General features: G+C 47.8%; 1 protein-coding gene across 1 annotated transcript in view; it reads left to right on the plus strand.

Annotated features, from left to right (window-relative positions):
• Positions 1 to 19767, plus strand: part of wdr1 (WD repeat domain 1) — a 76550-nt gene extending 56783 nt beyond the window's left edge. Inside the window, exons 13-15 of the mRNA XM_038791650.1 lie at positions 14 to 190; positions 4372 to 4516; positions 19110 to 19767. Coding sequence (XP_038647578.1) covers positions 14 to 190; positions 4372 to 4516; positions 19110 to 19219 — 432 coding nt within the window. The 3' untranslated portion in view covers positions 19220 to 19767. The remainder of the gene's footprint in view (positions 1 to 13; positions 191 to 4371; positions 4517 to 19109) is intronic.
• Positions 19768 to 20112: the final 345 nt, after the last annotated feature.

Here is a 20112-nt window from a genome sequence, read left to right on the forward strand (position 1 = left end):
CTTTTACCATCAGGATTCCGCAGTGCATCTGTATTCTATTCAAGGAAATACATTGCAAAAAGATTGTGTTTTAATTTCTACACATTTGGCAGAAGTGCTTGCTATGGCTTATTCGCCTGATGGTGCAAACCTTGCTGTTTGTTCTGAAAATAGAGCCATAACAGTATTTGATGTCGCAGATGGATACAAGGTGATTTTATTTCTGCAATCATTTTAGAAATGACTCTTGTCTTTTAGTGTTATATCTGAACAGAATGGTTACAGTGCATTATCGACTTAAGTTTTGATTAGCTTAAGGGCTACACAACTGGTTTCCGGTGTGCATTAGAATATCTCTGTGACAAATAGGCAATCTTTGCTGTAATCTATATTTAACTTAATCTGTAAAACAATTTTTTCCATCATTTATGCAGGGGTGGTCACCAGGGGGAATAATCCTTCATTCTGGTGACCTTCCCTTTCTTCCAGCTTATTTTTGCCAGAAGTTATACTAGTACTGTTGCTATGTATTTGAATTTTAAGTAAATGCTAAAAGGCAAAGGGATGAGCTGTTGGTGGGGGTGGAAAGTATACCCAGGGACACCACTCTTAACATTTACTCAAGTTACTCTTGCTAGCAAGTGCAACCTAGTTCAGGCTCACTTGCACAGCCTTCTGACATTTGCTTCTAAGCTTGCGCAAGAAGAATGCCCAAGCAAAGTAAGGGAAGGCAAATAGCACAAATGTAACCCACATCAAGCATTGTGACCAATTTCAGGAGAAGATTAAGGAATGAGAAATCTGATTTGATTTTTGTTTAAATCAAAAAGTTGATGTTGAAGTTTTTGATAATAGAAATCTAGAGCAATATACACGGTGAAAATCTAGAGATGAAAGCAGATTCACCCACTAATGTATAGATGCTTCAGGAGGGATAGAGAGGGAGGTAGAAGGGGTGGAGGAGTTGCATTACTCGTCAGAGATGATATCACAGCTGTGATTAAGGAGGGCACGATGGAGGATTCGAGCACTGAAGCAATATGGGTGGAGCTGAGAAATAGGAAGGGTGCAGTAACATTGTTGGGACTTTACTACAGGCCTCCCAAAAGCGAGCATGAAGTAGAGGTACAAATATGCAGACAGATTATAGAAAAATGTAGGAGCAATAGGGTGGTTGTGATGGGAGATTTTAACTTCCCCAACATTAAATGGGATTCGTGTAGTGTTGGAGGCGTAGATGGAGCAGAGTTTGTAAGGAGCATCCTGGAGAGTTTCTTAGAGCAGTATGTAAATAGTCCAACTCGGGAACGGGCCATACTGGACCTGGTATTGGGGAATGATCCCGGCCAGGTGGTTGATGTTTCAGTCGGTGATTACTTTGGGAATAGCGATCACAATTCCGTAAGTTTTAGAATACTCATGGACAAGGACAAGAGGGGTCCGAAAGGAAGAGTACTAAATTGGGGAAAGGCAGAGTATAACAAAATTCGGCAGGAGCTAGGGAATGCGGATTGGGAGCAGCTGTTTAAGGGTAAATCCACATTTGAAATGTGGAAGTCTTTTAAGGAAAGGTTGATTAGAGTGCAGGACAGATATGTGCCTGTGAAAATGAAAGATAGAAATGGCAAGATTAGGGAACCATGGATGACGAGTGAAATTGTGAGACTAGCTAAGATGAAAAAGGAAGCAATCATAAGATCGAGGCAACTCAAAACTGATGAAGCTTTGGAGGAATATCGGGAAAGTAGGACGAATCTCAAACGCGCAAAAAAGAGGGCTAAAAGGGGTCATGAAATATCTTTGGCTAACAGGGTTAAGGAAAATCCCAAAGCATTTTATTCGTATGTAAGGAGCAAGTGGGTAACTAGAGAAAGGATTGGCCCACTTAAAGACAAAAGAGGGAATTTATGCGTGGACTCGGAGGAAATGGGTGAGATTCTTAATGAGTACTTTGCATCGGTATTCACAAAGGAGAGGGACAAGACGGATGTTTAAATACTCTCGGTCAAGTTGTCATACGGAAGGGGGAAGTTTTGGGTATTCTAAAAGACATTAAGGTGGACAAGTCCCCAGGACCGGATGGGATCTAACCCAGGTTACTGAGGGAAGCGAGGGTCGAAATAGCTGGGGCCTTAACAGATATCTTTGTAGCATCCTTGAGCACGGGTGAGGTCCCGGAGGACTGGAGAATTGCTAATGTTGTCCCTTTGTTTAAGAAGGGTAGCAGGGATAATCCAGGGAATTATTGACCTGTGAGCTTGACGTCAGTGGTAGGCAAACTGTTGGAGAAGATACTGAGGGATAGGATCTATTCACATCTGGAAGAAAATAGACTTATCAGTGATAGGCAGCATGGTTTTATGCAGGGAAGGTCATGTCTTACAAACCTAATAGAATTCTTTGAGGAAGTGACAAAGTTAATTGATGAGGGCAGGGCTGTAGATGTCATATACATGGACTTTAGTAAGGCGTTTGATAAGGTTTCCCATGGCAGGTTGATGGAAAAAGTGAAGTCGTATGGGGTTCAGGGTGTACTAGCTAGATGGATAAAGAACTGGCTGGGCAACAGGAGACAGTAGTGGTGGAAGGGAGTGTCTCAAAATGGAGAAGGGTGACTAGTGGTGTTCCACAGGGATCCGTGCTCGGACCACTGTTGTTTGTGATCTACATAAATGACCTGGAGGAAGGTATAGGTGGTCTGATTAGCAAGTTTCAGATGATACTAAGATTGGTGGAGTTGCAGATAGCGAGGACGACTGTCAGAGAATACAACAAAATATAGATAGATTGGAGAGTTGGGCAGAGAAATGGCAGATGGAGTTCAATCCAGGCAAATGCGAGGTGATGCATTTTGGAAGATCAAATTCAAGAGCGGACTATATGGTCAATGGAAGGGTCTTGGGGAAAATTGATGTACAGAGAGATCTGGGAGTTCAGGTCCATTGTACCCTGAAGGTGGCAACTCAGGTTGATAGTGGTCAAGAAGGCATACAGCATGCTTGCCTTCATCGGACGGGGTATTGAGTACAAGAGTTGGCAGGTCATGTTACAGTTGTATAGGACTTTGGTTAGGCCACATTTGGAATACTGTGTGCAGTTCTGGTCACCACATTACCAGAAGGATGTGGATGCCTTGGAGAGGGTGCAGAGGAGGTTCACCAGGATGTTGCCTGGTATGGAGGGTGCTAGCTATGAAGAAAGGTTGAGTAGATTAGGATTGTTTTCGTTGGAAAGACGGAGGTTGAGGGGGGACCTGATTGAGGTCTACAAAATTGTGAGAGGTGTGGATAGCAACAAGCTTTTCCCAAGAGTGGGGGTGTCAATTACAAGGGGTCACGATTTCAAAGTGAGAGGGGGAAAGTTTAAGGGAGATGTGCGTGGAAAGTTTTTTACGCAGAGGGTGGTGGGTGCCTGGAACGCTTTACCAGCGGAGGTGGTAGAGGCGGGCACGATAGCATCATTTAAGAAGCATCTAGACAGGTATATGAATGGGCGGGAACAGAGGGAAGTAGATCCTTGGAAAATAGGAGACAGGTTTAGATAAAGGATCTGGATCGGCGCAGGCTGGGAGGGCCGAAGGGCCTGTTCCTGTGCTGTAATTTTCTTCTTTGTTCTTAGACCTCCTTTGAATTCTCAAAATCGATCAGGCCAGAGGTGCTTGTTCTTTGCCATGTTGGAACTATGTTGTAGTTTAAGGCGTTCTCCCTCAACCCATTGGTTGATCTTGTGCACCCAGTGGATAGATCTTTCATCCCATTAATTGCGACAATGCCTAAATTTCTGAGAAGACTATTTTCAAACAGTTACGACAGCCGTGTCAACACTTTCTCAAATGGTGTGTGTCTCTACTGCGTGTACACTCCATGTAGGGCAAACGATGAAGACCTGTGTAATTTCTCAGTAACTTCAATAGTTTTTCATTTAAATGTTTTCAAGCTATGGTGGATGGTTGATTTTTGTTTTTGAAATGACTTGCATGTTGCCATTCCCAGAAAATTGTGACACTCCAGTATCATGGTTTGACTCCATTGAGCAAGGGAGATCTTTAGGAGATCTGGAATGATTATGCGGAAAGGAATGTCAAAAATAAAAATTGGATTTCCCTGTGTTCCATAGCAAAGTAAATTCTGGTGTCAGTTCAGGCCCAATGACGAGGTACACAAGTGGCTGTGAAATTTCTGTTTGCCGTGATGCCCTCCAAAAAATAAATAAATAATGTGGGAGGTGACAAACTGTTATTTAGACTTCCACATTAGTAAGAAACTCGGTGTGAGAATATTGATAAACTGTCAAATGTTCTACACTGCACAATCAAGTAAGATACTGTAGTCGTATAAAATTATATATATTGGTCGACAAGAAGCCGTATTGTAACTGCCTGCATTTCAACAGGAGGAAGGTGCATACTATGGACATCACGCTAAAGTTCTTTGCATATCCTGGTCTCCAGACAATCAACATTTTGCAACTGGTGGGATGGATGGATTAGTCTTTATTTGGACCCTGAAGGATCAAAATAAACTATTCAAAATGCCAGGTATTTATAGTGAGCTGTAAAGCATGCCTGTTTTAATCGTTGCGAGCAGTTTGTAAGGGTATAATGGATGTTATTTTAATTGTTGACCCTTGCATCTTTCTCATCAATGCCTCCATCAGTCACTACAAAGCTGAACTTTGCAACAACAGTGAATATTAGCTACAATGGAGGAAAGATTTTAATGCAATATTTATTGATTATTTTTGCATGTCGCACCAGCTATCATTCTCGAGCAATGTGTATTTTCACTGTAGGTGATCATTGTGAGGATCGTCAAGGTGTTGAGGACCTGGGCTTGATCCTGGCCCTGGATCACTGTCCGTGTGGAGTTTGCACATTCTCCCCGTGTCTGCGTGGGTCTCACCCCCCACAACATAAAAAAGATGTGCAAGGATGTGAATTGGCCATGTTAAATTGTCCCTTAATTGGAAAAAGAATTGAATACTCTAAATTTTTAAAAATCTTTGTGAGGATCTGGGCTTAGTACTGTTCTTTTTTTAGGAAAATAGTACAGTATTTCCCAGGATTGTATGTCTTGCTTTCCACCACAGAAAAACAACTTAAGAGGATGAATTTGCACAGAGGTCTCTTGCTTATCTACCATGAGGTTTGCAGAACATGCCATCTGAGAAAATTTAAGCGTATCTTCTCTTCTCAGACCTTTTTCCTTTCGGGGAATAGTGGGGACATGGTGGAAGGATCCCCGAGCTGATTTTCAGGCTGTTGAACGACGATATAAATGCTCCTTCCATGGCCAACAAGTCCTGCCATTGGACTTGAACCCAGAGCTTCTGATGCAGGGTAGGGATGCTACCACTGTGCCATAAGACCTCCTAGAATCTGTTTTGGGACTCCTAGAATCCTGCAGTGCAGACGTAGGCCAATCAACCCATCAGGTCAGCACCGACCCTCTGGGCCCAATCTCCTCCCCTATCCCTGTAACCCCCACCTAACTCTTGGACACTAAGGGCAATTTAGCATGGCCGATCCACCTAACTTGAACATATTTGGACTGTGGGAGGAAACCGGAGCACCTGGAGGAAGCCCACAAGATACAGGAAGAGCAACCTAGCTAGTCCCGACCATTATGACCAACTGATGACTAATCAGATTGCAAGAAAAAATGTACTCTCTCTACTGCATTATCCAGTCGACAAGGTGCCTTATTTTTAAACAAAACATTAGAAACTGTTGAGCATCAACTAACTATCTAAGCTTAGTACTGTTCTTTTTTTTTTTTAGGAAAATAGATGTTTTTCTTTTTGGTATTTCCCAGGATTGTATATCTTGCTTTCCACCACAGAAAAACAACTTAAGAGGATGAATTTGCACAGAGGTCTCTTGCTTGTCTACCATGATGTTTGCAGAACAGGCCATCTGAGAAAATTTATGCACTCAATTTTTTTTTTTTTTTAAATAATTTTTATTGAAAGAGTTTTTCCATACAGACATTTACCCCTACTAATTTTTAAATTATTTACAACACAATCCCTCTAGGCAAATGTCCCTCCCTCGCCCGCCCTCTCGCGCGCACCAGTCCTCCCCCCCCCCCCCCCCCCCCCCCCCCGGCAACCTTAACAACCAAGGCAGCCTACAGTTTCAGACATGAGCAGCGAGCAGGCTTGCCCGCGTTACAGTCGTGCGTGTCCCCCCACGACCCTTGCTGCCCCCCCCTCCCCTCCCCCCCCCTCCCTCCCCCCCCTCCCCCCCTCCCCCCCCCCTCCCTCCCCCCCCCCCCTCCCCCCCCCCCCCCCCCCCCCCCCCCCCCGGGTTGCTGCTGCCACGACCCCGAACGTCTATCTCTGATCTAAAAAGTCAAGGAAAGGTTGCCACCGCCTGGCAAATCCCTGTACCGACCCTCTCAGGGCAAATTTGATCCTTTCTAGCTGAATATAGCTAGCCATATCGTTAATCCAAGTTTCAACGCTTGGAGGCCTCGCGTCCTTCCATTGAATTAATATCCTTCGTCGAGCCACTAGGGACGCAAAGGCCAGTATTCCGGCCTCCCTAGCCTCCTGTACCCCCGGTTCTACCCCAACCCCAAAGATCGCAAGCCCCCATCCTGGTTTGACCCTGGACCCCACCACCTTCGACACCGTCCTTGCCACCCCCTTCCAGAACCCTTCCAGCACCGGACATGCCCAGAACATATGCACATGGTTCGCTGGGCTTCCCAGACATCTGACACACCTGTCCTCACCCCCAAAGAACCGGCTCATCCTTGTCCCCGTCATGTGAGCTCTATGCAGCACCTTAAATTGAATGAGGCTCAGTCTCGCACACGAGGAGGAAGAGTTGACCTTCTCCAGTGCATCCGCCCACGTCCCGTCTTCTATCTGCTCTCCCAGCTCCCCTTCCCACTTGGCTTTCAGCTCCTCCCCCGATGCTGCTTCCGCCTCCTGCATTATCTTGTAGATGTCTGATATCTTCCCCCCTCCGACCCAGACCCCCGAGAGCACCCTATCACTCGCCCCCTTACTGGGGAGCAGGGGAAACCCCTCCACCTGCCGCCTAGCAAATGCCTTCACTTGTAAATATCTGAACATGTTTCCCGGGGGGAGCTCAAACTTCTCCTCCAGCCCTCCCAGGCTCGCAAACCTCCCCTCTATAAACAGGTCCTTCAGCTGCCGTATGCCCACCCTGTTCCAGCTCTGAAATCCCCCGTCTATGTTCCCCGGGATGAATCTATGGTTCCCTCTTATTGGCGCCGCCAACAGACCTCCCATTTCACCCCTATGTCGCCTCCACTGCCCCCATATCTTGAGGGTGGCCGCCACCACCGGGCTCGTGGTGTACCTCGTGGGGGGGAGCGGCCATGGTGCCGTTACTAGGGCCCCCAGGCTTGTGTTGCCACAGGACGCCCTCTCCATTCGTTTCCAAGCTGCCTCCTCCCCTTCCATCATCCACTTGCGCACCATTGACACATTTGCCGCCCAGTAGTACCCCGAGAGATTGGGCAGTGCCAGCCCTCCACTGTCCCTACTCCGCTCCAAAAAGACCCTCCTCACCCTTGGGGTGCCATGTGCCCACACGTAGCTCATGATGCTACTCGTCACCTTTTTGAAGAAGGCCCTAGGGAGGAAGATGGGCAAGCACTGAAATAAAAACAAGAACCTTGGGAGGACCGTCATTTTGATTGACTGCACCCTCCCCGCCAGCGACAACGGTACCATGTCCCACCTCTTAAACTCCTCCTCCATCTGTTCCACCAGCCTGGAAAAGTTCAACTTGTGGAGGGTCCCCCAGTTCCTTGCCACCTGCACCCCTAAGTACCTAAAGCTCTTTCCTGCTCGCTTGAAGGGGAGTCTCCCAATACCCTCTCCCTGGTCCCCCGGGTGTATCACAAAAACCTCGCTTTTGCCCAAATTTAATTTGTACCCCGAAAAGTCCCCAAACTCTGCTAATAGTTCCATTATCTCCGGCATTCCCCCTTCTGGGTCTGCCACGTACAGCAGTAGATCATCCGCATACAGCGATACTCGATGTTCCTCCCCTCCCCTAGTCAGTCCTCTCCACCCCCCTGAACCCCTCAGTGCCATCGCCAACGGTTCAATCGCCAGTGCGAAAAGTAGGGGGGATAGGGGACATCCCTGCCTGGTCCCTCGGTGGAGCCCGAAATACTCCGACCTCCTCCCGTTTGTCACTACACTCGCCGTCGGGGCCGAGTAGAGCAACTTCACCCACTTAATAAACCCTTCCCCAAACCCAAACCGTTTCAACGTCTCCCACAGGTACTCCCACTCCACCCTATCGAATGCCTTCTCCGCGTCCAGCGCTACCACTATCTCAGCCTCCCCCTCCACTGCCGGCATCATAATTACATTCAGCAATCTCCGCACGTTCGTGTTGAGCTGCCGCCCCTTCACGAACCCCGTCTGGTCCTCATGGATTACCCCTGGCACACAATCCTCTATTCTAGCTGCCAGGATCTTTGCCAGCAACTTGGCATCCACGTTCAGAAGCGAGATAGGCCTGTAGGACCCGCACTGCACGGGGTCTTTATCCCGCTTCAATATCAGGGAGATCAGAGCCTGCGACATTGTCGGGGGCAGAACCCCCCCCTCTCGCGCCTCATTAAAGGCTCGTACCAGTACCGGTCCCACCAAGTCCACATTTTTCTTATAGAATTCCACCGGGAACCCATCTGGCCCCGGCGCCTTCCCCGCTTGCATCTGACCTATTCCCTTGACTAGCTCCTCTAGCCCTATTGGCGCCCCCAGCCCTTCTACCAGCCCCTCCTGGACCCTTGGGAACCTCAATTTGTTTAGGAAGTCCTCCATTCCCCCTCTCCTTGTCGGCGGCTCAGACCGATACAACTCCTTGTAAAAATCCCTGAAGACCCCGTTCACTTCTTGCCCCTTCTGCACTACCTTCCCGCCCCTCTCCTTCACTCCCCCAATCTCCCTAGCCGCATCTCGTTTGCGAAGCTGGTGTGCCAGCATCCTGCTCGCCTTTTCCCCATACTCATAGACCGCGCCCTGTGCCCTTCTCCACTGCGTCTCTGCCTTCCTGGTGGTCAGCAGGTCGAACTTGACCTGCAGGCTGCGCCGTTCTTCCAGCAGCCCCTCCTCTGGTGCCTCCGCATATCTCCTATCCACTTCCAATAGCTCCCCCACCAGCCTCTCCCTCTCCTGCCTCTCCTTTCTTTCTCTATGCGCCCTTATGGAGATCAGCTCTCCCCTGATCACTGCCTTCAGGGCCTCCCAGACCATCCCCACCTGCACCTCACCCGTGTCATTCAAGTCCAGATAGCTCTCAATGCTCTTCCGGACCCTTTTACACACCTCGTCGTCCGCTAACAGCCCCACATCCAGCCGCCACAGCGGGCGCTGGTCCCGCGCCTCCCCCATTTCCACATCCACCCAATGCGGTGCATGATCAGAGATCGCAATGGCCGAGTACTCAGCTTCCCGTACCCTCGGGATCAGCCCCCTGCTCAACACGAAGAAATCGATTCTGGAGTACACTCTATGGACGTGGGAGAAAAAGGAATACTCCCTCGCCCTCGGCCTACCAAACCTCCATGGGTCTACTCCTCCCATCTGCTCCATGTACCCCCTCAGCACTTCTGCCGCTGCCGGCCTCCTATTGGTCCTTGCGCTCGATCTGTCTAGCCCGGGGTCCAGCACTGTGTTAAAGTCCCCCCCCATGATCAAGCCCCCTGCCTCCAGTCCCGGAATGAGGCCCAATAGGCGCCTCATAAAACCCGCGTCATCCCAGTTCGGGGCATATACGTTGACCATCACCACTTTCTCCCCCTGCAGCTTACCCTTCACCATCACATACCTACCCTCCTTATCCGCCACCACCTCCTCCGCCACGAACGATGCACTCAATTTTTATAGAAGAAAAATATACTTTGCAAAAATATTTACGGAAACTAATGAAACAATTGGGTATTACAAACTTTATTATCTACAATAATACTGTGAACTGCACTCCACATAAGTTTTTAGAAGATCCTGCCTGATCAAACTGCTGAACTTTTAAAATAATATTCTAAATGAACTAAATGAAAAGCCCTCGGACTTGGTGTAGGTCCCAAAAGCATTTGACACAACATGAAATTGTATTAACTAAATTCAGAATAATGGGGATTCTGGGTAAATCCACTCAAATTAGCTGAACACAGCAAAATGTGTCCACACCTCCAGTGTAACTTTCCAATAACTCCTGGGTGATGCATCTGCAAATTTACAATCCAATCACTTTGATATCAGATTTGAAGTTATGCCAAAATAGGACTAAGAGGAGGCAATGTTCACCTCTATTCAAGGAGCAGAGAAAGATAAAGCAGATGCTTAGGTCTTGTATCAGTGTCATTCGGATCGAATTAACCAAACTGGCACAAAAGAGCAGTGAATTTAAATGCAAGTGGGTTACGTTCAAAACCACTTGCATTTTTATCTTCGCTAATCTTTCACGCTGCTTCACTTTTCCTTTCTGACTTGGGTCCTGCTCGTGAAACTGTCCAGGTTTGATTTTGGGAAAGTTCTTCAAACGGCATTCTTATTAGTATGGCTTAGGCACATTTTTGAGAGTTTATTATCCTAAATGTTTTAATTTACTATAACTGTGCACAAATCAAGTTATCAAATAGTTATATTTTTATTCACTTTTATCCAGTCATTCATAAGTGGAGACCTGGACGCTTAATGTTTGATTTATTTTTTTTAATTTAAAAAAATATTTTTACTGGCATTTTCAAAGTTTAGAAAAATGAAAGTTATGTACATTGTCGTTAGTCTTCGTTTATTATACAGTGCGAAAAGGCATTTTCTTATTTTACTCTATTTACATATTCTTCTCCGGCTCCATGTTTCCATTTCCAGCAATAAACTATCCACTAATATCCACTACAAGCTCACTGACTCCCACAGCTATCTGGACTACAGCTCTTCACACCCTACACCCTGTAAGGACTCCATCCCTTTCTCTCAACTCCTTCGCCTCTGTCGCATTTGTTCCGACGATGCCACTTTCCAAAATGGTGCTTCGAAAATGTGTTCCTTCTTCCTCGACCGTGATTTCCCACCTACAGTTGTGGACAGGGCCCTCAACAGTGTGCGGTCCATCTCCCGTGCCACTACCCTCACCCCCTCCACTGCCTCCCAGAACAAGGAAAGAGTCCCCCTCGTTCTCACATTTCATCCCACCAGCCTCCGTATCCTCCGCCATTTTTGCCAACTCCAGCGTGATGCCATCACCAAACACATCTTCCCTTCACTCCCTCTGTCAGCATTCCGCAGAGACTGTTCCCTCAGAGACAATCTAGTCCACTCCTCCACCATACCCAGTACCTCTCCCATCACCCATGGCACCTTCCCATACAATCGCAGAGGTGTAATACCTGCCCCTTTACCTCTTCCATGCTTAACATTCCAGGCCCAAAACACTCATTCCAGGTTAAGCAGCGTTTCACTTGCACCTCTTTCAACCTGGTCTACTACATTTGCTGCTCCCAATGTGGTCTCCTCTATAGCGGAGAGACCAAACGCAGTCTGGGTGATCGCTTTGCTGAGCATCTTCGGTCTGTACGCATTCAGGATCCTGACCTTCCTGTTGCCTGCCATTTTAACAAAGACCCTGCACCCATGCCAACATGTCTGTTCTTGGCCTGCTGCAATGTTCCAGCGCAACACAAAATGGAGGAACAACATCTCATCTTCCGGTTAGGCACACTACAGCCTTCCTGCCTGAACATTGAATTCAACATCTTCAGATGATCTGCCCCACCTCGACCCATTTGTTTTCATTTCATTTTAACTGTCTTTTACCATTTCTTTCTTAATATACATTTAATTTCCCCCCCCCCCCAATCTTATCCACCTTTCTTGCACCTTTCTCCTCTTTCCTTCCCCTCCCCCCACACCCACAGTCAATCCTCTGATGTTAGTTTCACTGCTGTTTGGCCTTTCACATCTTTTGTTCTCTCTTTCCCCTTAGTATCTGAAGCCATTAGCACCCAGTTTCCCTGGTTTCTGTGGCTATGACTCATCTTTCATTCTCACTCCACAGTATAAATATTTCCCACTCTCTCTGTCTGTTCGCTTTGACAAAGAGTCATTGGACTTGAAACGTTAGCTCTTTTCTCTCCCTACAGATGCTGCCAGACTTGCTGAGATTTTCCAGCATTTCCCTTTGGTTACATATTCTTGTTGTCTGATACGGCGAGTCCTCCCTCCCCGCCCACCTCCCCTGATGTTTCCCTCCTCCTCCCCCTCCCCTTGTTTCTCCTTCCGTCAGCATCAGCTGTACCTTTTCAGTGGATTCCCCCACCCCACTTGCATTGCTTCTCTTTGTCCCTCTCTGGCTCTGTCGTCTCAGCAGCAGCAGCTCCCCCCCCCCCCCCCCCCCCAACGTTCCTCCTTGTCGTTTTCCTTTCTATTCCTTCAGTTTCCCCCTCTACTGGCTGTTGTTGGCCTCAAACAGACCGACAGGTTTTGGAACAGACCGACAAATTGCCCACATGCAGTAAGGAAGCCTTCCCCCGACCCTGGGATGGCGTATTTTATCTTCTCCAGATGGAGAAATTCCGAGATGTCAGCGAGCCAGTCTGCAGCTGTGGGTGGTGCTGCTGATCACCAGCCGAGCAGGATTCTCCGGCGTGCGATTAGTGAAGCGAAAGCTAGGGCGTCGGCCCTCTTCCCCATGTATATCCCTGGCTGCTCTTATACCCTGAAGATTGCCACGTTTGGGCATTGCATCACCCTCACCCCCACAACCTTGGACATTGCCTCGGAGAAGGCTGTCCAGAACCCAGCAAGTTTGGGACCTGCCCAGAACATGTCGGTGTGGTTGGCTGGGCCCCTCTGGCACCGTTCACATTTATCCTCCACCTCCAGGAAGAACCTGCTCATTCTGGTTCTGGTCAGGTGTGCTCTGTGCACTACTTTGACTGCATGAAGCTGAGCCTTGCGCAGGAGGAGGTGGAGTTGGCCCTGCACAGTGCTACGCTCCAGAGTCCGCACCCCAGTTCCTGCTCCCATTTCCATCTGGTCTCATCCAGTGGTGTTCGGGCTCTGTCCAGTAGCTGTACATATATTTTCCCACCGAGTCCCCCTTTTTTACTGTTCTTATTCATCGGGTACTCTAATAGTATGGTCTCTGGGGCCCATGGGTGCCCTACTGTCTCTTTGCGGAAGAATTGTTTTATTTGCAGGTGTCTCATTTCCTGTCCTATTGTCCATTCCCATTCATCCGTCAGTTTGTTCAGTGTCGCTAGTCTGTGCCCTATGTAAATGCCCCTAACTGTCAGCCTTCCCCTGTCCTGTCTCCATTTTTTGAAACGTTGCATCTAGCATGAACCTGTGGTTACCATTGGTATGGGGGACATCTTGGTCAACCCCAAGTGCTGTCTTAGTTGACCCCACGCTTTCAGTGTGGCCGCCACCACTGGGCTCTGTGTATTTTGCCAAGGGGGGGTGGGAGTGCTGCCGTGGCTAAGGCCTGAAGTGTCTTCCCCTTGCAGGAGGCCTCCATCCGCACCCACTCCTCAGTTGGGTTTGTGAACCCACCCCCTCTTTCCACTATTGCTGTCCAGTGGTAGTATTTTAAGTTTGGCAATGCCAGGTCTCACTTGATCTTCCTCCTTTGCAGTGTTGATTTGGGAACTCTTGTTTCGTCACCCCCCTCCCCCCCCCACACCACACACAAACGCCATAATTACCCAATCTGTGCTTTGGAAGAGTACCTTGGGGATGACGATCAGTATGGGTCTAAACAGGAAGAGGAACCCTGGCAGTACGTTCATTTTGATCGTCTGCACTCTCCCCACCAGGGAGAGTGGGAGTGTGTCCCACCTCTGAAGGTCCTTTTTGACTTCCTCCACCAGGCTGGTCAGATTCCACTTGTGGATCTGTGTCCAGTCCCTGGCTATTTGGATCCCCAGGTAACGTAATCTATTTTGGGCTGTTTTAAACGGGAGCCCCTCCAGCACTTGACCCTCCCCTATTTGGGTTCACTGGACGTGCCTCACTCTTGCCTGCACAGTTTAAGTTTGTAACCCAAGAAGGCTGCAAACTCTTTCAGGATCCGCATGATTGCTTTCAGTCCTTCCTGTGGCTTTGAGATGTACTGGAGCAGATCATCCGCATAGAGCGAGACTCTGTGCGCTCTGTCTGCTCTTTAGATGCCCTTCTAGCTTTTTGCATCCCGCAAGCTATCGCCAGGGGTTTGATCGCTAGTGCAACGAGGAGCAGGGACAGTGGGCATCTCTGCCTTGTGCCTCTTTGCAGCTGGAAGTATTCAGAGCTAGTTGGTGTTAGTTTAAACACTCACCTTGGGAGCATTGTTACAGGAGTCTCACCGAGGCAGTGAATCCTGCTCTTAGCCCAAACCGTTCCAGTCAAGGAGGTACTTCCATTCGACTCTGTTGAAGACCTTTCCGTGTCCAGGCAGATGAGCACCTCTAGTGTTCTCTCCCGAGTGGGGGGGCTTTTTTGGACATCAGTGAAATTGTGGCCTGCTCTAGTGTAGGAGCCAAGGTGCCACTTGCTAGTGAGTCTGCGCACATGTCCCTTGGATGCAGGCCTGGACCGGTGCAAATTTTTTATAGAAGTCGACCGGGAACCCGTCCGGCCCCAGCGCCTTTCCCTTTCCCGCCTGCATGGAGCTGATGCTCTCCATGATTTTGCTGGATCTATTGGTGCTTCCCCCCCCCCCCCCCCCCACCTCACACAACTAGTATTTCCAGTCCTCGGTAGAAGGTCTCGAATGCTCGTTTTGTTCTGCTACCAGTCAGCCTCTGCTGTCTTTTACCTGTGCTACTTACCTCGTGGCTGCCTGCTTTCTCAGCTGGTGGGCCAGTAGGCGGCCAGCCTTTTGTCCATGATCATAAAAGGTCCCCCGTGTCTGGTGGAGTTGGTGCACTGCTTTCCTAGTGGATAGCAGGTTAAAATCCATTTGTAGCTTTTTTTTCACTCCACCAGCAGCTCTACAGTCGACGCCTCGGAGTACTTTCTGCTGACCTCCAAGGTGGAGTTGATGAGCTGTTGCTGGCCGCCCTCTCTTCTCTATCTCCAAGCGTCTTGTCAGCTATAATTTCCCCTCTGATCACAGCCTTCAGTGCTTCCCACAACGTGGAGGATGAGACCTCATTCCGATTGTTACTTGCGTAGTCGCGTATGGCCTGTGATGTTTTCTGGCAGAAGGCCTTGTTGGCCAGGAGGCCCGTGCCCAGCCTCCATGTGGGGCGCTGGGCACGGCCTGTCTCCAACCTCATCCACGTATTGTGGAGCGTGGTCTGAGATGGCTCCATCAATTCCTGAAAGCACTGATTTTCCCCACTGCAAAGAAGTCGATTGGGTATATACATTGTGTACTTGTGAAAAGAACAAGCATTCCTTTTCTCCCGGGTATAGGAACCTCCCATGGGTCCACAGCCCCCATCTGCTAAATGTTCCCAGTTCCTTAGCCATGTCTGGTTTTTTTTTCCCCCTTTCTGGGGTTTCATTGATTGGTCAGTGGGTCCTGTACACTTTTTTTTTTCTTTTTTATAAATTTAGAGAACCCAATTCATTTTTTCCAATTTAGCGTGGCCAATCCACCTACCCTGCACATCTTTTTTGGTTTGTGGGGATGAAACCCACGCAAACAGGGGGAGAATGTGCAAACATGGACAGTGACGCAGAGCCGGGATCAAACCTGGGGCCTCGGCGCCGTGAGGCACAACACTAACCACTGCACCACCGTGGTGCCCTCTGGGTCCTGTGCACAGTTAAATTCGCCCCCCTATAATCAGTCGGTGTGTGTCAATGTTGGGGATTTCCGCCATGGTCTTTTTCATAAATTCTGCCTCGTCCCAGTTGTGCACGTACATGTTTACCAGGACTACTGGTGCCCCTTCCAGGACACCACTGACCATGACGTACCATCCCCCTGGGTCCATCACTGTTCTGGTCTCAGTAAATCTCATCCTCTTGCTAATTAGTATGGCTACTCCCCTAGCCCGCGTCCTGTAACGTGAATGGTACATCTGCTCCACAAAGCCCTTCCTTACCAGTAACCTGTCCACAGGTGTGTCTCCGGTAGGTAGATTATGTCTGCCTTCTGTCTTCTCAGGTGGGTGAGGACTTTGGATCTTTTCACCGGGCTGTTAAGTATCCTTACATTCCAGGTGACTATCCTGATTTGGGGGGGGGTTCTGTTGCCCCATTCCTGCGGGATCACCCATACTTACCTGGTGATCGGGCCCCTGCGCCCCGGGGTTTCCCTTTTGTCCAGGGTGTACCAATATGACTACCAACTGTTTTTATGCCACGTGGGTGCGCCCCTGCACACTGGGGTCTCCCTTTGTTTAGGGGCCCTCCAGAGTTGATGATTGCAGCGCCATCTTGGATTCTCGGCCTGCTCCCTGTCTGCCAAAGCCAATACTTACCTTGCTGCCAACCCTTCTCCCTCTCTGTCACTTAGCTGTTCTGTGCACCCTCCATGCCTGCTCCCCTACTCCACCCCCCCCCCCCCCCACTCGTGTTCACCCTCCCCTTTGCTGTTCTCTCCCCCCACCTTGACCAGATGCTCCCTCTCCCCTTAGAGGTGTGCCGTGGCCCCCCCTTACTGCCTGTCTTCCCGTGCTAGCCCTCCCTGCTAGTACAGTGGCTCCCCTCCCCAGGCTGGTTCAGCCCTATGGCCAAGTTCTCTACCTACCTACATTCCCTTCATTTTCCCATCACCTGGTTTCCCTATCACCGTTCTCTCCTCTCTGTGGTCTAACCCTTGGTTCAAAACGAGGCAGAACAGTCCCGCTCAAACAGTCTATAAAATAATCTCTGGTGTACGCTTTTCTCTCCCATTCTCGTCCTTCTCCAACGCCTCTTCACCGCTGCCGAGCCTGTTCTCTGTCTAAGTCGTTGACTCTTACAAATTCGTTGGCCTCTGCCGGGGTGTTAAAGTAATGTTCTTTCTAGTATGTGATCCAGAGTTTGGCCAGGAAACAGCATGCCAAATCGTACCCCACTATAGTGCAGATTTTGCTCTATTGAATTCGGCCCTCTTCTTCGCAAGGTCCACCCCAATGTCCTGGCAGTCCCGGATTCTATGTCCTTCCCATGCACTCGACTTCATCTGCCGGCCCACCTCGGGATCTTTTTCTGGCCCTGACAGCTTAGCGATAATCACTCTGCTCTGTTTCCCTGCTGTAGGCTTTGGCTGGAGTGACTTGTGTGCCCTGGGGGGTTGGGGAATCTGTCCCTCCCGATTTAAATTACCCAGCATTTGTGCGATATAGTCTGTTGGGTCCCTGCCTCCAATGCCGCCCGGCAGACCCACAATCCAGATATTTTGCTGTTGAGACCTGTTCTCTTGGTCCTCGACCTTCCCTTTCAAGTTACTTTGGGCCGCCACCAAGCTTTTCACCTCTGCATCTAAAGCTCTTTTCGAGGTCCAGGATTGTTCTCTCCTGCTGCTCCACTTTCTTCCCCAAGCCCTCTACTGTGCGCTATCATCTCCGTCACCACCTCCTTCACTGGAACCTGGAACTCTGTTTTGATCGCTTCCCTCATGGTGGTCAGTTCCACCCATTCCCTGGTGGTAGAGGGAGAGGTTGTGGTTGGGGTTGCCTTCTGCTTCGGTGCCTCCGTTCGGGTCGCCGGCCTACACCATTCTTGGGTAGCCAGGGCTTTCAGGTTGCCTCGTGGTTCTGGCGTTCCGTCCGCTCGCTGATCTTGCCCTTTTCCTTCACTCCTGCCCTCATAGGCGTTCGCTAGCATCCTTTTTCCCATTGTTCGTCTTCGCATTGGGGTTTGTTTTATTTATGATGGCTTTTTGGGTTAAAAGACTCTGCAAATTAGCTCTTTTGGCTCTAGTTGAGAGGAGAGCCACCTGCTCAGCACATTGCCACCACCGGAAGTCTACTGAACGTTCTTCAAGATCTTATTGTTGATGAGCTGATTTTCAGCTGTACTAATAAAACTGAATTGGGTTATCACTCTTAAATACATCAACGGCTATATTAGACAATAAATATACTGTTACATTTTGTTACTTGCTGATGGCTCAAGGAAGATTTCACATTTGAGGTGATGTGTATTAATTTTAACAGAAAGTTGAGCCATCATCAAACAATAATTTCACATGCATCATAGGTGGAAACTACCCATATTAGTTGAGTAGGTTTATGAAAATGAAAATCGCTTATTGTCACGAGTAGGCTTTAATGAAGTTACTGTGAAAAGCCCCTAGTCGCCACATTCCGGCGCCTGTCTGGGGAGGCTGGTACGGGAATCGAACCATGCTGCTGGCCTGCTTGGTCTGCTTTAAAAGCCAGCGATTTAGCCTGGTGAGCTAAACCAGCCCCTATCCAAATTATCCAAATTGTGTTGTGGGTTGAATATTTGTCATATGTCCATGGATTTTTTAAAATCCATCTCTAGGGGGGCACGGGAGTGCAGTGGTTAGCATTGCTGCCTCACTGCGCCGAGGCACCAGCTTTGATTCTGGCCTCTGGTCACTGTCTGTGTGAAATTTGCACATTCTCTCTCTGTCTACATGGGCCTCACCCCCACAACCCAGAGATGTGGAGGGGCAGGTGGATTGGCCACGCTAAACTGCCCCTTAATCGGGAAAAAAAAAAAGAATTGGCTACTTAAAAAAAAAAAACATTTTTAAATCAATATTAAAATGCAGTACCTTTCATTTTGTGGTGAAATTTGTAATTTAAAATGTACAATTTGGTGAAGGCAGGCAGTTAGATTCAGATAAAAGCTGAATTGCACTAAATGCACGTGACCTGGTACGTCTCCACTTTAAAATTTAGACTTGCAGCAATATGCAAGAGGACCATTTAGAAGACCCAATATAATTCAATTTTAAACCTGCGGAAGTGACAAAGTATGTTAGTGTTTTCATTTGTTTGATTAATAATCCAGAACACTGCTACAGCAACTAGCTTTCAATGTGATTTTTGTTTTCAGTACCAACTGTCCTGCCCCAAATTAAAAATTGCAAAACACCAATTTTAAGTTCATGAACTTGAAGTAGGACTAATTGTTTTCTGTAGTGTAAATGTGGACAATGATGCTGTCTTTTTATTTTTGCAAAACTCTCCAATCCTGCGTGGACTTTGTATATAAAGTTTATTGCCTTTTTTCCTTAGATGCTCATCGATTATATCACGTCAACTGTATTGCTTGGTTGGATGAACATACTCTGGTGACATCTTCTCCTGATGCTTGTGTGAAGCAGTGGACCATCACCTACAACTGAACAAGAATCGCTGTTTTTGGGGAGAACATGTAGAATTTCAGGGACTAGGGTGCTGCTGTAGAAACTTAGCATTGAGCGGAATATTTCTTTATTGCCCATTGGGCCTCATATCACAATCCTAGTTCACCATAAGTGTTCATATCTAATATACTGTGTTTGGAAAGCTTTAGCAGAAAACAAATTGCACGTGAAAAGCACTTGTTAACCTAATCTCTGGAGCTTAACCTCGTATGTTCAACATTCCAGAGGCAACAGCCTTATTTCTATTCCTATAAAGCCCTATATGCAGCTTTTTTTTTGTTTAAGTCCAGATTTATGAAGTTGTATTGAGTTGAATGTAGAGATACTCAATTGCAACTAGAGAATATTTCTGTACAGTGACAAAAATTCTTGGAAAATTGTGATCTGAAATGATGTAAGTGCAGCTACTGTATATTGTACATGGTTATTTCTTTGCTTTAGAAATCTGTACTGCACAATTGTTGCCTCAGACTTTCTCCAGATGGTCAGAAAAGTACCTAATAAATTTTTAATGCTTTAAAAATTCATCTATGCATGGTTAGTTTAAGTGAAGTCTGCTGTGTTTTTTCATGAGGTGGTACAATTGATATTCAGTGAGCCAAATGAGTGAGACACATGACTTCAGGTGCTGAACACTTCCAGAAATGTCTATAATGTGAAACAAAAGATAGTTTGTTTTGATTTATGTCTTCATAAAATTACTGCAACTATTTAAAAGTGTGAATAAGTGGGCTTGTAAAGGGAAAGGAAAGAAACTGGTGGCTTTTCAAACTTTTTAAAATGCTGACAGACTTTTGAAAAATTTACATTCTGAGAGCATCCTTCAGTATTTTAACATTAAGAGCAGATATAGACAGAAAAGTCCAAATGGT

The sequence above is a fragment of the Scyliorhinus canicula genome, chromosome 3 (assembly GCF_902713615.1).
Source record: "Scyliorhinus canicula chromosome 3, sScyCan1.1, whole genome shotgun sequence".
In the NCBI taxonomy this organism is placed as follows: Eukaryota; Metazoa; Chordata; class Chondrichthyes; order Carcharhiniformes; family Scyliorhinidae; genus Scyliorhinus; species Scyliorhinus canicula.